At 45.2% G+C, this 18,848-nt stretch overlaps 1 protein-coding gene across 5 annotated transcripts in view; it reads left to right on the forward strand.

Moving 5' to 3' along the window:
* The first annotated feature begins 3,175 nt into the window (after positions 1-3,175).
* The window catches only part of dhcr7 (7-dehydrocholesterol reductase), a 48,686-nt gene continuing 33,013 nt past the window's right edge, over positions 3,176-18,848 (forward strand). For 2 of the 5 annotated variants that reach the window (XR_015760090.1, XM_043705358.2), the window contains exons 1-3: positions 3,182-3,298; positions 14,386-14,498; positions 16,119-16,341. Coding sequence is in view for 4 of the 5 variants with exons in the window: in XM_043705358.2 (XP_043561293.2) it covers positions 14,392-14,498; positions 16,119-16,341 (330 nt within the window). In the remaining variant the exon portion in view is untranslated. Of the gene's footprint in view, positions 3,299-4,795; positions 4,876-14,385; positions 14,499-16,118; positions 16,342-18,848 lie in introns of those variants that run through there. The other 3 variants (XM_043705361.2, XM_043705359.2, XM_043705362.2) reach the window with 3 other exon arrangements.

Here is an 18,848-nt window from a genome sequence, read left to right on the forward strand (position 1 = left end):
TACAAATATCATATAAGCAGGAGAAAGGCATGGACCCCATGAGCCTGTTCTGCCATTCTGTAAGATCATGGCTGATCTGATTAATTCACATTCCCACCTATACTCAATAGCCTTTCACCCCCTTACTTATAATTCACATTCCCACCTATACTCAATAGCCTTTCACCCCCTTACTTATAATTCACATTCCCACCTATACTCAATAGCCTTTCACCCCCTTACTTATAATTCACATTCCCACCTATACTCAATAGCCTTTCACCCCCTTAACTTATAAAGAATTTATCAATCTCTGTCTTAAAAATACTCAAGCACTCTGCTTCCCCTGCCTTTGAGGAAGAACGTTCCACAGACTCACAATCCTCTTTGAGAAAAAAAAGTCTCCTCATTTCTGTCTTGTCTCATTGTTTTTAAGCAGTGTCACTGCCTTCTAGATTCTCCCCATGGGAAGAGTTATCCTCTCCACATCTACCCATTCAACACCTCTCAGAATCTTACAGATTTCAATCAAGCCACCTCTGATACATCTAATCTCCGGTGGATACAAGCTTAGCCTGTCCAACTTATTCTCAGAGACAACAGTCCCATTCCAGATATTAGTCTGGTGAACTTTCTCTGAAATGCGTTTTGACTGCATTTTGTGATTCACACATCCAGCCACGTGGAAGGTATTCTGGCACACTGCTGGTAGAGAGAGATTCTGAGAGATAACGATGAGTTACCTGCCATAGATCTAGTCTCTGCTTGCAGTGTTGAAATATCTGATTTTGTTTAACCTCTGTGCAGTAGTACCCTGAGATCAACATGTATACCAATGATAGTGCTTTTAAAGACCAAGAGAAAATTTCTGAGCCTTCTCCACTACCGGATTATGGCGCAAAGTGGCTATCGAATTTACAACCACTACCACATCGAAAGGCAAGGGTATCAGATAACACCATAATTTCCCCTCCAAGCCACTCACCATCCTGACTTGGAAATATATCACCATTCATTCAGTCGCTGCTTCAAAATGCTGGAACTGCCTCCCTAAATGGCATTGAGGATCTCCGTGCACCAAATGGACTGCAACAATTCAAGAAGGCAGCTCATCATCACCTTCTCGTGGCATTAGGGATAGGTAATCAATGCTGGCCCAACCAGTGAAGTCCATGAACTGATTTAGAAAACACCCACTTTTCAGTTTTCAGTATTATTGGCAGCTTCTTAGCTTGGATTGCTTCATGATCAGGAGAGTAGACATGGAACTGAATACCATGACATCACTAATGAACCACCCCGTTTCAGATCTTATGATGGCGAGGAGGACACTGATAAAGCATTTGAAATGGAATAGGCCAGGGCACGATTTCATGAGTTCTCCAAGGCTGTGCTTTCCATACCTTACGCAAGTAGCAATTACTCAGGTATGGATCTTCAGATTATTGGCAGGTTAGTTGACTCTGGAGCATCATACCAATCCACATATATGCCAAGTTTCAACGTGTTTATACAAAACAGTCAGCCTGTTCATGATTCTGATTACAGTTTATTTATAAGTAGAAGGTTAGTCTGAGCAAAAAGAAATTAAGTCAGACCACACAATTTTGTCCAAGTGTTCTAAATTAGTTCAGGAGACAGGGGACTTGCGTATGTTATCAAGGACTTCCTGGAAATTATGTGACATTTATGTGTATGTTCTACCAACAACAACTTGTATTTACACAGCACCTTTATCAATGTTGTCACTTTTACCAATGTTGTCATTAAGCAAATTTGACGCACGCTGGCATCAGGTCTGAGAGCAAACTTTTTTCTGAGCTCGGTTTTTAAGGAGAGTCAGACAGTCAGAGAGGTGCCAGTACAGCATTTCAAACTTTAAGCACAGGTTCGCAGGCAACAGAAGGCATGGGTGTCAATGGTGCAATCATTAAAATCAAAAGGACGCCTAAGAGATTGTAATTGGAGAAACAAAAACTTTGAAGGGTTGTATGGCTGGAAAATGGAGATGGGGAGCTTGACTCCAATTGGAATTTCCCATGTACAGCGGAGTAGAGATTGGAAATTTATCAGGTTACAGATAAAGCAATCACAGGTCGCTCTACTATAACGTGTGTTTCATCAGTGCAAATTGGTGATAATGTGATTGATGAATTGTGAACGTTACTTGAATAACGTGAGCTTTCTACTGAATGGGTATAGCGAATTTCTATTAGCACTCTTCCATAGTGGGAGTTTTGATAGCGTGAGGTTGCAGAGGAACACAACTGTCGCGTTTTAGAAGAATGATCTGCAAAACATGTTATCTTGACATAAGGGAATGAAAACTTTTGACTTTCGTAAACATTATGGATGATGGCCAATCAATAAATGTTGCAAGATACAGAATCATGCTCGAAATATTGTCCATATATTATGATCCATTGAATCAATTATTGCTATGAAGGGCGGTTTTGTTTATTCTAATAAAAGCAAACTACTATGGATACCAGGGATTTGAAATGAAAACATAATGTACTGGTGAAACTCAGCAGGTCAGGCAGCATCTGTGAAGAGAGAGAAACAGAATTAACATGACACTTCTTCGAAACTCACAAATGTGTTTGAAGAATACATACTGGACTCTGCAGTGATTGGAATGAGATTGGCCAGGTGGATCTAGTTGACTATGAAATCCCAATTGGGGTTGGTAACCTGGACAAATCAGGGAGCCCTGGCTGACAGATATAAGCAGGAGGATCAAAGAGTCTCCCCACTCTAAGGACTGGCTCTGAGCTGATTGGTCAGAATCCATGCACTGTGCACATGTAAATGTGATTTGGTGATGGGATACCAACCTCAATGCAACTTTTTCTGACTCAAAATGTTAACCCTCAGATATTTCTTTCTCTTTACAGATTTTGTCTGGACTGCTGAGTTTCTACAGTCCTTTGTACTTTTTACTGTGTTCTTTCTAGTGAAGATTGCAGTAATGTATGAACCCTTTACCTTGGCTGAACATCCTTGACAGAAAGGCAGGTTGTCATGGAGACTGCCCCATCTCTCCCCCAGCCAACCAATGGCCCGATGGAATGGTTTGAGGCGTTTGGACCAATGGCTGTCGAAGACACACCCCTCCCCTCTGAGGTCAGCGGTTTGGTGAGTTCTCATTGGAGCATCTCCTTGGAGGGAGCTGGTGATTGACAGGAGCAGCTGACAGCTCTCGCCCTGTGGGTCTAGGGGTAAGGAGAGGAATACAGGGCGGCCCCCAGCATCACAAACCAGGCATCGTGTGCGGGAGAGGAGCCTGGCCGCTTCCCCCATCTCTACTGTCCCTCAGGTTCGTGAGAAAGCCTCGGCATGTTGGTCTTTTGTCTTGTTTGCTGCGTGTCCTTAACGGTCCTTATTGTCTGTATGAAACGATCAACACTGGAGGGAGAGAGAGGGATGGGGGAGGTAGAGAGAAAGGGATGGGGGGAGGGAGAGAGAGGGACAGATAGAGGGATAGGTACAGGGATGGAGGGGGGAGAGAGGGAGGCAGATACAAGGAGAGATGGGGAGAGAGGGAGGCAGATGCAGGGAGAGATGGGGGAGAGAGGGAGGCAGATACAAGGAGAGATGAGGAGAGAGGGAGGCAGATGCAGGGAGAGATGGGGGAGAGAGGGAGGCAGATGCAGGGAGAGATGGGGGAGAGAGGGAGGCAGATGCAGGGAGAGATGGGGGAGAGAGGGAGGCAGATACAAGGAGAGATGGGGAGAGAGGGAGGCAGATGCAGGGAGAGATGGGGGAGAGAGGGAGGCAGATGCAGGGAGAGATGGGGAGAGAGGGAGGCAGATACAAGGAGAGATGGGGAGAGAGGGAGGCAGATGCAGGGAGAGATGGGGGAGAGAGGGAGGCAGATGCAGGGAGAGATGGGGGAGAGAGGGAGGCAGATGCAGGGAGAGATGGGGGAGAGAGGGAGGCAGATACAAGGAGAGATGGGGAGAGAGGGAGGCAGATGCAGGGAGAGATGGGGGAGAGAGGGAGGCAGATGCAGGGAGAGATGGGGGAGAGAGGGAGGCAGATACAAGGAGAGATGGGGAGAGAGGGAGGCAGATGCAGGGAGAGATGGGGGAGAGAGGGAGGCAGATGCAGGGAGAGATGGGGGAGAGAGGGAGGCAGATGCAGGGAGAGATGGGGGAGAGAGGGAGGCAGATACAAGGAGAGATGGGGAGAGAGGGAGGCAGATGCAGGGAGAGATGGGGGAGAGAGGGAGGCAGATGCAGGGAGAGATGGGGGAGAGAGGGAGGCAGATGCAGGGAGAGATGGGGGAGAGAGGGAGGCAGATGCAGGGAGAGATGGGGGAGAGAGGGAGGCAGATACAAGGAGAGATGGGGAGAGAGGGAGGCAGATGCAGGGAGAGAGGGACGGATTGAGAGAGAGAGAGAGAGTGCTGGACGAGGGCTGAGATGGGAAGAATGTGATGGAGGGAGGGGGGAGAGATTGAGGGAGGGAGCTGAAGGTGGAAGGAGAGATGCTGGGAGAGAGGGAGGGCAATGGTTCAGTCCCAGCCTCCCGGAGCACAGGGAGGGAACAGGAGCAGTGGGGGAGCTGGCTCTCTGTTCACAGGGAGTGAAGCCGCCTTTGTCGGGGCTCTCTGCTGGTCTCTGTCCGGGGCTGGAGCTGGCTTGTTGACAGGTAATGTCCTTCATTCACCCACTCTCCATCCCCCTCGGGGTCCCGATCCAGCTTCCAGCTGGGAATTGGTGCCCTCCCTCCCCTCTGGCTGTGGGGCAGAAATCCTCGCTCTCCGTGTACTTTGCCCCCGCGTTTCACCTTGAGAATAACGAAGCTCAAGGTTCGGACCCAAATAATCAGCCGCTGGTGACAGCTCCAGATATTGTTGGAGTTAAACCTGTAATGTAAACCAGATGAAAGGTATTTCCCTGTGTGTGTGTGTGTAGGAGGGGGAGGTCGAAGTAACAAAAATAGCTTACATTGTAGAGAACCGCAAAGATGTGAGTAAATCACCACCAAAGGATCGTTTTACTGGAGAATAAAGATGGGATCGGTGGCCTGGCTGAGCAGTTTTGCAGCTAAACCAGCAGTTGGGAATATTCTGCAGAATATCTGACTGAGTGCTCACACTGTTCGCTCAGTGCAGTGTGAACGCCGGAGCTGTAAGCCAGGTACGCTTCGACTCTGGTGTACAGACCACTCACCGATTTAAGTTGACCCCGCTGTTCGAACCCAGTGAGAGTGAGTGACAGGGAAACCTGGACTGGCCTCCATTTCGAATTGACAGAAACTACCCCAGTGCTGTAGCAATTTTACAATTAGTCTTGATCCAGGAGCTTAGTCTGGGTTGCAGCCTCCTGTGTTGCAATAAACTTCCTGCTGCCTGTTTGAAAGTTCTGTTATGCTTGTTGGAAAGCAGCCTTTGTAAACTTAGAGAAGTGCACAGAGCTCAATCCCCCCACCCCCCCGCAGTAGTTTTATTTGTGTGCTGGAATCTGTATGTCAGGACATTTCAATAAAAGACTGTAAGATTATATATAAATAATATATATCCTGCAGACTGTGAGCACTCTTAGGCACTTTTCACTTCAATTTTAAAGCCGTGCTGGCATTATAATATATTGGACAGCTGTGTTCTGAAATGAGAGTGTTTCCTGGTTTCAAATTGACACTGTAAAGTCAATAACAGCGTGTGAGGAAGGTAATGATTGTAGTGTATTTTGATGGCATTAACAGGACTTTGAAAAAATTCCAACAGGTTGTGGAAGAAATGGCAGATAGCTTGTGGGTATGGTGCAGTGTCATTGGAAGAGAAATTGTGAAACCTGAATGCAGTGAAGTCAGGTGAATTTGAAAGGGGTGAATATAATTTGATTCTGATTGTTGGCTGACAGTTTACTGTCAACATGAAGATACTGAAGTTTAGAGTCAACGTGAAGGTGTTAGCAAAGACAAGCAAGTACAAGGATACCTGCTAAGGAGATTTGCTTATGATCAAAATGTTGCAGTCTGACCTTGACAGTAGTTTCCATAAAGATGGGCCAAACCCCAAAGGTGGGGTTGATGGCCAAATGGCATTATCACAAAACTATTAATTCAGAAGCTCAGCTCATGTTCTGGTTTGAATCCTGCCATGGTAGGTGGTGGAATTTGAATTCAATAAAAAATATCTGGAATTAAGAATCTACCAAAGACTATTAAACCTTTGTTGGAAGCACAGACAAGTGGCTCAGTAATCCCCTTCAAGGATGGAAATCTGCCATCCTTACTTGTTCTGGCCTACATGTGACTCCAGACCCACATTAACGTGGTCGACTCAACTGGCCTCCGAAATGGTCCAGCAAGTTACTCTGTTGTAACAATTGCTAGAAAGTCTCAAGAAAGGAATGAAACTGGATGGACCATCTGGGCACCAGAAAAGACAACGGCAGAAACCGCCCTGTCGAGCCTGCAAACGGCTCCTCACTCACATCTGGAGGCTAGTAGCAAAATGGGGAAAGCTGTCTCACAGACTAGTCAAGCATCAGCCTGACATAGGCATACTCACGGAATCATACCTTACAGAAAATATCCCAGACACCACTGTCCTGCCCCTGGGTGTGTCCTGTCCCACCGGCAGGACAGACCTGGCAGAGGTAGGGATACAGTCAGGAGGATGTTGCCCTTGGAGTCCTCAACATTGACTCTGGACCTCATGAAGTCTCAGGTTAAACTTGAGCAAGGAGATCCCCTGCTGATTACCACATTCTCCTTTGGCTGACAAATCAGTACTCCTCCATGTTGAGCAATACTTAGAGGAAGCACTGATGGGGGTAAGGGTCTCTTTCAATGTCCATCATTAAGACAGGCTCAGCAGTAGTACTACTGATGGAGCTGGTCAGGTTCTAAAGGGCATAACTGCTCAACTGGGTCTGCATCACGCGGTGAGGGAATTAATAAGAGGGAAAAACATACTTGACCTCATCCTCACCAATCTGCCAGTTGCAGATGCATCTGTCCGTGACAGTATCGGTAAGAGTGACCACCACACAGTCCTTGTGGAGACAAAGTCCCTCCGTCATATTGTGTGGCGCGATCAGTGTGTTAAATGGAACAGAATTTGAACAGATCTAGCAACTCAAGATTGGGGACCCATGAGGCACTGTGGGCCATCAACAGCAGCAGAACTGTACTCCAGCACTATCTGTAACTTCATGGCCCAGCAGATCCTCCACTCAACCTTTACCATCGAGCCAGGGGATCAACCCTGGTTCAAAGGATGGTGTAGGAGGGCATGCCAGCAGTAGCATCAGGCATATCTGAAGATAAGATGTTAACCTGGTGAAGGATTACTTGCACAAGAGAAAGTGAGAACTGCAGATGCTGGAGATCAGAGTCAAAGAGTGTGGTGCTGGAAAAGCACAGCAGGTCAGGCAGCATCTGAGGAGCAGGAGTGTTGACGTTTCAAGCATAAGCCCTTCAACAGGAATAAGGCTCGTGGGCCAAGGGGGCTAAGAGATAAATGGGATGTGGTTGGGGCTGGGGGTAGGGTAGCTGAGAATGCAATAGGTAGATGAAGGTGGGGGTGAAGGTGATAGGTCAGAGAAGAGGGTGGAGCAGATAGGTGGGAAGGAAGATGGATAGATAGGATCATTCAAGAGAGCAGTACCGAGATGGAAGTTTGGGACTGGGATAAGATGGGGGCCAGAGGAAATGGGGAAACTCGTGAAATCCACATTGATACTATGGGGTTGGAGGGTGCCAAGGCAGAAGATGGGGCGTTCTTCCTCCAGGCATCAAGTGGTTAGGGTTTGGCAATGGAGGAGGCCCAGGACCTGCATGTCCTTGGAGGAGTGCGAGGAGGACTGCTTGCATAACAAACAGCAAGTGATAGACAGAGCTAAGTGATCCCACAACCAATGGATTAGGTCTAAGTTCTGCAATTCTGCCACTTCCAGTTATGAATTATGGTGGACGATTAAACAACTTAGTAAAGGAGAAAGATACACCTTAAATGATGCTATCGTTCCCGCCCTGACCACCTCCGCTGGCAATGCGTTCCAGGCACCCACCATCCTCTGCATGAAGGACCTTCCACGCAAATCTCCGCTAAACTTTCCCCTCTTACTTTGAATTCGTGACCCCATTCTGGGAAAAGGTTTCTTGCTATGCACCCTGTCTACACCCTCTCATGATCTTGTAGGCCTCAATCAGGGCGCCCCTCAAACTCTGTCTTTCCCCACAGAGGCTGTTCAGCTCATCATGTCTGTACCAGCTCTTCAAATGTGCATCTCACTTATTTCAAACATCATATTTTCAATTATCACATTGCACATTTTCCCTTTATCAGATAACTATTTAATTCCCTTGTGATTGCTTTGATTGACTCTGCCTTACACCACACTCTCAGGCAGTGCATTCTAAACCCTAACCACTTGCAGTGACAGTTCTGCTGTTCCTCATTCAAGTTGCACCTAAAGCATCCTTCTTCTGCACTGATGCATATACACCCTACTGAGAGAGATGATTCCTACCATCCCTTGGAGCATCCTGACTTCTGTCAGAAGTGATTCTTGTTAATGTTTGTGATGGTTTGGACGCTGTATATGAAGATTAGGTTCTCTGGGGCGTGATGGTTAGGCTATGCTTGTTCTCCTCAGAATAGAGGAGTGGAGAGTGTACAAGATTGTGAGGGATAGAGTGAGCAAAAGCACCCAGTCACCATAGTAGAGAGGTCAGTGACTGACTGGTGGTGGGGGTATGGGTGTGAGGAGGCATTGAGTTAAGCTGATGGATGGAAACGTTTTATTTCACCCAGAGAGTGGTCGGTTCTAGAGCTCACTTCCTGAAAGGGTATTGAAAGCAGAAAACTCTCAACTCACTTCAGAGGTGTCTCAATGTGCCCCTCAAGTGCCATAACCTGAAAGGTTACAGGCCAAATGCTTGAAATTGAGATCAAGTTGGGTGGCCAAGTGACCTGTTTCAGTGCCATAAACGCGCTTTATCTGACTTTGTGTCTCATGTGCTTTTGTTACATTCGTCATGTGTGTTGGGACATTAGCAGAACTGGCTGAAAGTTTTCCACCATCCAGAAACTGGCAGGTGCAGAATAGAATTCCTTTTATATGTGGGTGGGGATGTGTGTGTGTGCGTGTGTTTGTGATGCATGTTGACAGACACCTCGGGTTTGATGAAGAGTATGTTTTATTCAGCCATGGGAAGCAGGCGTCGCTGGCTGTGCCAACATTGCTGAGATTAACTACATTAATATTCCTGATGAAGGGCTTTTGACCAAAACGTCGATTTTCCTGCTTCTCGGATGGTGCCTGACCTGCTGTGCTTTTCCAGCACCACTCTGATCCGAACTACATTAATAGTCTAGCTGACTCAGGTCTTGGTGAGGGGAAAAGATGAAGAGTGCAATTTTGTTTGGAGTTGAACTTTGAGCTGAAAGGTAATATTAAACCACAACAAAATCTAGCTTGTTATCCTCATTACTACTATCAGTGGTAAGTGGTTCTAATACCAGTTGCTAATGAATAAATTTGCATTTACATAGTGCCTTTGCCAACTGTTTTGCATTGAATGAAGTACTTTTTGAAGCGTCATAATTTGAATTGTAAAGCTCCTGTAAAATCCTTTGGGATATTTTATCACATTAAGGTTGCTATATAAGTCTGAATTTTAGTTCCCGTAATATTATGCTGGTATTATACATTTTGTACGTCCTGCCTGTGGTTTCTTGCCAGCGTAGTAAAAATGAATGACCAACTGAAGTGCAATGCTGTGTTTGAAATGGGAATAAGGGTGCTCTAGGCTGTCAGCATAAATAAAATGAAACACAAAAGAAATTAATCCTATAATGGCCCTTTGTACATTAAAGTTACCACATTTCAATTTGGAGCCACTTTGCAGCTCATATCACCACAGTCTTTTCTTTTCGCCCTGCTTTGAGGAACTTTAATCATGTGTCATCTGTCATAACAAGGAGAGTGTGTTTTACTCGAAAGAAAATAAATTTAAAGAGGTGATAATGATGTGGTCTGTTGCAATCAGAACCACCCATGAACCAGTGTGCATACAAGTAAATAAAACCTTTTGACCTTACTAGATACTTTCTATTTGAAACACCGTATCATTTCCAAACAGTCCTGATAAGTCAACTCTAAGGTTTAAAACATTAAGCAAATTACGGCTGCAGGGCTGAACCCACGGAGGCTCCAGAGTCTTCCCTTTCCAGAGGGAGCAAACTGCGGAGGGATTCCCAACTCCGCCTTTCCACTTCCACCTGAATTAGATTCTGCCAGGAAGCTTCAGAGTTACACTTCCCACCCCATCTCAGCCCCATGTGACCTCAGCTCACTACCACTGGGGTCAATCCAGCTGCCAGTGACCATGTTACCAAGGGGCCTGGCCTGACCTGACCTGACACACCAACCTGTGCAAGTGGCTCATCAACTTGGGGAAGTGGGGTGCTGCTGAAAGGCGATCAGTTCCTGATCAACAGGCTGGAGGGGAAGGGGAGGGTGAGGGGTCCAAAGGGAGTGAGCCCCTGCCCATCCTTCCTTCTGACTCTTCCTCCTCCCCATGATCTCCAGCCCAATAACAACCCACGCCCTCAATAGATCACTTATTTTAGTCATGGACCCTCCATGGCACGGTGGCTCAGTGGTTAGCACTGCTGCCTCACAGCGCCAGGGACCTGGGTTCGATTCCTCTCAGACGACTGTATAAAATTTGCACATTCTCCCCGTGTCTGCGTGAGTTTCCTCTTGGTGCTCTGGTTTTCTCCCATAATCCAAAGATGTGCAGGTTAGCATGGATTGGCCGTGCTAAATTGCCCATAGTGTTCAGGGATGTGTAGGTTAGATGCATTAGTCAGGGGAAATATAGAGTAATGGGTAGTGGAATGAGTCCGGGTGGGATACTCTTCGGAGGGTCAGTGTGGACTTGTTGGACCAAATGGCCTGTTTCCACTCTGTACGGATTCTGTGCTTCAATGATTCCACAATCCTGGACTCAACTGAGGGCAGGAATAGGGATTGATCCTTCACCCACAGCCATGGCCTTCCCAGTGGCACAGCTGAGGGCAAGAGTGGCCGGATCTGAATGGGGTGGGAATTCCATCCCTGGGGTCTTGTGGAGGCCATGCCAGTGCCTGACTGTCATGTGATTTTGCAGAGCTTCCCTGAAAGCGGCAGGGCAGGTTTCTACCTCATTATCTTACAGCAGGCAAGGCCTCTGACCCCTCAGTGAAGTTCCTGTGGTAACTGAGTTTGCATTTTAGCCTTGACGATTAACCAGGTCCTCCGATAGCAACTGAAATAATTCAATAGCTTGGGGTAAAGAACGGAGGGAACAATTGCAGCCAAGAGTATGCTGTCAGGACTGTTGAAACTTTATTGCTGGAACAGCACAGCAGGTCAGGCAGCATCCAGGGAACAGGAGATTCGACGTTTCGGGCACAGGTCCTTCTTCAGGAATGCTATGCTGTCAGGACTGCTTTGTATTTGAGTAGTGGCTTTGAATTGATGAGGATATTGTCACCTGAATGCTGATGTAAGATCAGTTCATGGGTGGAGCTCTGCATCACTCTTTGGTTCCCACCCTTTCATTGGGGAGGTATCTGATCTCTTGTTTGCAAGTGAGTCACCTGGAGACAATAATTTTGTCAGTGGATAGAAAATAGGAACAGGAGTGGGCCACTGAGCACTTTGAGCCCTATCTGCCATTCAGTATCATCATGATTCTGTCCCTGTTTTCTCACCATACCCTTCGTTTTGGCCTTAATTCGGGATGAGAATACTTAGGTGCTTGTTTTTGACCAGCATAGCCTTGATGGGCTGAACGGCCTTTTTCTGTGTTATTGGCCTCTCTGACTCAATGCCTTAATCACTTTCTATGGCTGAGAGTTCCACAGGGTCACCCCCTGCTCCCTGGCAAAATGCATCCTCAACTCAGTCCTAAATGGCCTGCATGGTATCCTGAAGAAGGGCTTATGCCCGAAACGTCGATTCTCCTGTTCCCTGGATGCTGCCTGACCTGCTGTGCTTTTCCAGCAACACATTTTTCAGCTCTGATCTCCAGCATCTGCAGTCCTCACTTTCTCCTGCATGGTATCCTTTGACTGGGTCTGGACTCCCAGAAGTCAGGGATATCCTTTGTGCTTTTGCTGTTTTTGTCTTCTAATTCACAGGATGAAGGTGTCACTGGCTGGGCCAGCTTTTATTGCCCACCCCTAATTACCCAGAGAGCAGTTTAGAATCAGCCACATTGCTGTGGGTCTGGAGTTACATGTAGGCCAGACCAGGTAAGGATGGCAGTTTCCTTCCCTAAAGAACATGAATGAACTAAATGTGTTTTTCTGACAATCAACAATGGATTCATGGTCATCATTGAACTCTTAATTCAAGATTTTTATTGGATTCAAATTCTATCACCTGCTGTGGCAGGATTCCCAGAGCATTACCTGGGTCTCTGGGTTAACAGTCTAGCGATAATACCACTAGGCCTTCACCTTCCCTTATCTCTCCTTCTGTCAAGAATTTCATTGGTTTCTGTGAGATCCCCTCCCCCCTCGTTTCCTGAACTTGTCTTCTGCCATCTGATCTGGAACTGGGTGTGACATATCCATTGTTGCTACCTCTTCTTTCTGTCTGGCTGACCGTACCTATCACTAGGAGAAAGCGAGGACTGCAGATGCTGGAGATCAGAGTTGAAAAGTGGAAAAGCACAGCACGTCCGGCAGCATCCGAGGAGCAGGAGGGTTTCTGGCATAAGCCCTTCAGCCCATCGCTGTCCAGTTCACTGTGAGGGTGGGAGATTTGACTGCTGGTGCGCCACCGAGCATGCCTCAGGGCTGACGGTTTTGTCATTTAGTTTCAGGGAACCAGGGTGCTCCATGAAATAAACTATGAAGAATGTAACTATCACCCAACTCCTGCCCAATTTTGATGAAGAGGGCCCAAAACATTAATTCTGTTTCACTCTCCACAAATGCTGCCAGACCTGCTGAGTTTCTCCAGCAGCTTCACTGTTGCTGCCTAAATTAATTTGTTCACGGGCAGTGATTCTGGATCTTGACTTTTCATGTTTGTGCATCGTATCTGGAGTGGTGCCAGTAATGTCAGGTTTCATTAGCAATGGCCCTGCAAGGTCTTGCCTTTAGGCCTTGGGCATGCCTCTGTGAATGGCACGTCAGGAATGGCACGTCGAGATGTGGAGCAGGATTTTCCTGTGGGATATAGCACTTGGGGTGAAAGGGATGAAAGATATAGGAACAAGCCGGGAACAAGGGACTGAATTGGATGGTCAGCCTTGATCGTATTGAATGGTGGAGCAGGCTTGAAGGGCCGAATGGCCTACTCCTGTTCCGATTTTCAATGATTCCCCGTGGCCTCAGGTCTCCACTGTCATTTTCAAAAAAGGGGATCTCAGAAGGCCACCTGAGGCTAACCCTTTCCTCAGCATTGAATTTCCTCAAATTGACCAATTAATAACTACAGCGGTGGGCTTCCTGTCCAATTGTTTGACAGGAGGCCATCCAGTTTGGAAGGGGCAGTACATTGCTTCATTAGGTAGAAGTGGGTTCTTCAGATGCTGGAGATTAGGGTCAAGATTAGAGTGGTGCTGGAAAAGCACAGCAGGTCAGGCAGCATCCGAGGAGCAGGAAAATCGATGTTTCGAGCAAAAGCCCTTCATCAGGAATGAAGCTTCATTCTAATCTTGACACGTTGCTTCTTTAGGTGAGTGACTGCTCTTAGCTACCTGAATGCAGCCTAAAAACCCGTCTTGCGAAGGATATGACTTCAATATTTATACTGCCTGAATTATTGTGGAAGAATTGGAAAGTGTTGATTTCTTTTCAATTTGTAGAATGAATGAAATTAAGTCTTAGGTTCCACTGAGAACCCTCTGCTGAATTGTTTATATTGGTTACTCAAAGTCTGTCATCTGCTATCGTTCCCTGTCAGATGAGAACCATCAAGGTGGCAGCCACAGTGACCTGTTTATACCACAGGGCTGCTGGTATTATTCTCAATGATAAATATTGATAGAAAGATAGATAGATAGATAGATAGATAGATAGATAGATAGTTAGATAGATAGATAGATAGATAGATAGATAGATAGATAGATAGATAGATAGATAGATAGATAGATAAATAATGCAGATGCTGGGTTTCCAAAACCAAAATATAATTGTTGGAGATTCTCAGCAGGTCTGGCAGCATCTGTGGAGAGAAGGCAGAGGTAATGTTTTGGGTTCAGTCAGTCTTTTTCAGATCAGGATTCTTCAGAAAGGTCACTGGACCTATAACGTTAAGTCTGTGTGTCTCTCTCCTCACAGATGCTGGAGTTTCTCCAGCTCATTCTTTGTTTTTGCTGTAAACAATAACTGCCTTTAATTGCATATGAAATAACTTTTAATTGTCTGTCCTTTTGTTACAGGACACCATGACTGCCACACAATCCTTTGGCTCTATTAAAAAGCAAAACAGGAATTCTGCAAATGGAGTTGGCCCAAGTGAGAAGGAACAACTGGGCCAATGGGGCAGAGCCTGGTAAGAAAATGAATAGAAAGGACAAGCATACACCAGGACATGAGGGTTCTTGTGGTACAGTGGTAGTACCATTACCTCTGAGCCAAGAGGGCTGGTTCACATCCCAGTGGTGTGTAATAACATCTTTCAGTAGGTTGATGAGAAAATATTAAATTAGAACTGGTGCTGTGTGTGGGTTTTCTAATGTAAGCTTGTCTCTGTCAAACCAAAACTGAATTTGTAATTAATTCACTCTTAGTGAAGCATTTTGAAAAAAATGATCAGAGAAAAAGCTATGTATCCATGCAAATTATTTGGGTAACCAGAATTAACAATCCCACGATTGTTACTGCTATAGTTGATGATTGCGGTAACATTGTAAAGACTTGTGATCCCACATCATTCAGTTCATCAAAGAATGGAATCTGAAGATCGTCTCATTCGTAAACTCATTATTATGATCCACTCTTGTAGAAGTCCACCTGGTTCACTGAGGTCATTTAAGGAAAGAAATCTGTTCTATGTGTAATTCTTAGATGGCACAAGTCAGGAGGGTGATGGAATACTCCCCACTTGCCTGGATGGTCGTAACTCCAACAACACTCCAGAAACTTGGTGGCTCAGTGGTTAGCAGTGCTCCTCACAGCGCCAGGAACCCAGGACGTGTAGGCTAGGTGGATTAGCCATGAGAAATGCAGGGTTACAGGGATAGGCTGGGGGTGGGGTGGGGTAGGTCTTTGTGAGATGCTTTTCGAAGGATCACTGTGGACTCAATGGGCTGAATGGCCTCCTTCCACACTATAGGGATTCTATGATCCCATGCATCTCCCAGCACCATTTTAGCATGGCCCTTTGAGAAGCCAATGTGATAGTACCATATTTGGATAAATGAATCAAGTTTTATCACTTCTTCATCATGTGGTATCACTGTTTTCTAGTTCATGACTGTGATTAGGCATTCGGGCATCATTTTATCATCCAGAAAATTCCAAAATTTCAGAAATGGCTGATTCTTAAGCAGTCCAGAATGGGAAGATGTGCGGCATCTGCATAATAAATTTCTAAATAACTGGTGTTTCTGAACAATATATTTCCAGATTGCAGAGGTGATTGTGTATAGGGTTTTCCTGCACCCAATGCAGGGGCATTGAGGCCAATAATTTACATATAATTTGAAATCCTATTGATTTATCTTACAGAATCATGAATGGCCTGGACAGAATGGATGTTGGGAAGATTTTCCATTGGTAGGAGAGACTAGGACCTGAGGGCATAACCTTAGAGTAAAGGGAAGACCTTTTACAACTGAGATAAGGAGAAACCTCTTCAGCCAGAGAGTGGGGAATTTATGGAATTCACTGCCACAGAACACTGTGGAGGCCAGTTCATTGAGTATATTTAAGATGGAGATAGATAGGTTTTGTATATCAAAGGGATCAAGGGTTACGGGAAGGAAACTGGAGAATGGGGTTGAGAACCGTATCAGCCATGATCGAATAGCAGAGCAGACTCGATGGGCCGAATGGCCTAATTCTGTTCCTACGTCTTATGGTCTTATCTGATTGCATCCTATTTTTGGTAATTTTTAAATTGCTTTTCAACTTGGAACAACTCTAACAGCTGTCTGTGCTTTCTCTTCAGGGAAGTGGATTGGTTTTCCCTTGTATCTGTTATCTTTCTGCTCCTCTGTGCTCCAATAATAGTGTTCTACTTTGTGATGTCCTGTGATCAGTACCAGTGTGCTCTGTCTGGTCCTCTCATTGATTTATACTCTGGAAAGTCAAGTGTCAGCGACATCTGGAGTCGTGCTCCATCATTCAGCTGGACAGCTGCGAAAATCTACATGGCCTGGGTCTGTTTCCAAGTAAGTCTCCATTTGTCAGCTTGTGGCCAGCTCATCTGGTCTAAAACAGACAACAAACACCAGAAACAAAAACAGAAATTGCTGAAAAAGCTCAGCAGATCTGGCAGCATCTGTGAAGAGAAATCAAAGTTAACCAATGACCTTCAAACTAACACCAGACCTCTCCAAACCGATTCCCTGTTTGGCCCTAATTTTATCACCTCAGATTTCATGTGTGTCCTTGTGACTTTATGGTAATGTTGTTCGACCCAGCCCAAACCTTTGGGGTGTGGGTTCAAATCCGACCTCAGCAACTGGTAGAATTAAAATCAGTTAATTTAAAATATTGATTCTGAAGTTTCTTTAATAAACTTGTGATCAATTAATGCAAAAATTAATTAATGAATGTCCTTTCGAGCAGGAGCTTGGAATTGGCTGTGGGTTGGGAGGGGTAAAGCTTCAGTGAGTGGGTGAGGGTGTTAAGCTCCCGTGCTGTGGGGATGAAGGTTCAGCATGGCAGCAATTGTTTAAACTTTTGCAAAGGACAAACAAACAGCTTTTAACAGACCTTTTATGTAGCAGCAATCCAGGCCTTAAAGAGCTGTCCTTTAGGCCACCCTCACCAATAAGAAATGTGCCATGATTTAAAGAAGCCTCACGAAGCTTAGCATTCAGTACGATGTCCACAGCCATCACTGTAGCCTTGAAATTTACTCAAAGGTCATGACCCTGTTATGGACCAGACCAAAGCCCCACAAAATATGTTCAGAAGATGGTCGAGACCCTAACGTTTTCTTATTTAAAAGGTAAGTGTAAGGTGTTGTGTTACGGATGCAATTCGATTGGTCAAACTACCAGGCTTGAAACAAAACACACTTTATTCATACACTAAAGTTAAAGTACAGACAAAATAAAAAAGTAAAGAAAAGAATTGTAACTATCAATACTTAGCAAAATAATAGATGTATTATTACGACTACTAATTAACTTACAATATAGTAACACCCCTTGCAAAGGCAAAAACAGTAAAATAGATAGTCTCAGATGCAATGCCAGCAGCAGGAAGAGAACCCTAGCTTTTAGCTGTAACAGAGAAAGGAATACCAGCTTCCACATCCAGTTTCAAGATCCCAGCAACTGCAACTGAAGGTTCTTGTGGGAGCTTGACCCTACTCAATCAAGCTGCTTCTATTGTTCCAACCTTAGAAAAAATCCCAAGATGTCTCAAACTATTTGCTTTATTGGTTTTGGAGCAGACTACTCACGCACCTCAGCCTGAACCATTCCTCATAAAAACAGGATAAAATACACTGTTTAAACCATAGAATCATCACAACCCACAGTTTAGGAAGCTCTGACATACACAATTCTATAGAGAGACACCAAGGTACAGAACAGTTTTCTAATTAGCCTTTGCAGGGCTTGGTTGTTCCACCTACCAGCGAGCAGAAAATCTAACCCATTAATTCCTCTTTGTGATGCCCTGACCAAATTAGCCTTGACTGTTTAGTGTAGAGTGAATCATTTGTGGGTAAGACACAGTTTTTTATTTCTTTACTTAAGGAGAGTTTAATTAAAAGACAATCACTGTACGACTGTGACTTTAAAGGGATGGAGATAAACCAAAGGACTTTTGAAGCACAGATTTTGTAATAACATCTCCAGAGAGCTTGAAAACATGTTGCAGTAAGATTACTACCAGGATACGATCTAATTACTTAAAGCTGTGCAGAATATCTTTACTTTCAGAGCAAATGAAAAGACTCAACAGAATGTGACGACAGCTGTCCTGGTTCTATTATTAGACTAATAGTAGTGAGTTCATGTGTTCAAATCTTATCATGGTACACAGGGGATTTATAGTTAATTAAATACACGTAAAATCCACACCTAAGTCTCAATGATGATACCCATGAAGCTGCCAGACTGTTGTAAAATCCCATGTGCCATTCTTATTTTTCTGGCTTATGTGTGACTCCCAAAACAAAGCAATGTGGTTGACATTTTTAAAAATTCATTCATGAGATGTAGGAATCACTGGCTGGGCCAGCATTTAGTGTACATCTCTAATTGTCCTGCAGAAGGTGCTGCCAAGCATCTTTCTTGAACTGCTGCCATCTTCGACTTGCAGGTAAAGTCCACAGTGTTGTTAGGGAGGGAGTTCTAGGATTATAACCTAGTAATAATGAAAGGACAGTACATTTCCCAAGTCAAGATGGTGTATATCTTGGAGAGGAACTCGCAGAGTTTGTGTTCCTATACATCTGCTGCCATGCCGTTCTAGATGTTAGAGGTTGCAAGTTTGGAAAGTACCCTTGGTGAGTTACTTCAGTGTATCTTATAACTGAGATATACTGCTGCTACTGTGCATTGGTGATTAGAGGGAGTGAATGTTGTCGATAAGGTGGTGTATTAATCATGGCTGGTGCTTTGTCCTGGATGGTGTCCAGCTTCTTGAGTACTGTTGGAGCAGCATTCATCCAGGCACACTCCTGACCTATGCACTGGAGATAGTGGATAAGCATGAG

The sequence above is a fragment of the Chiloscyllium plagiosum genome, unplaced genomic scaffold (genome assembly GCF_037043375.1).
Source record: "Chiloscyllium plagiosum isolate Xiang-an unplaced genomic scaffold, Cpla_swu_hap1 HiC_scaffold_18, whole genome shotgun sequence".
NCBI classification, from domain to species: domain Eukaryota; kingdom Metazoa; phylum Chordata; class Chondrichthyes; order Orectolobiformes; family Hemiscylliidae; genus Chiloscyllium; species Chiloscyllium plagiosum.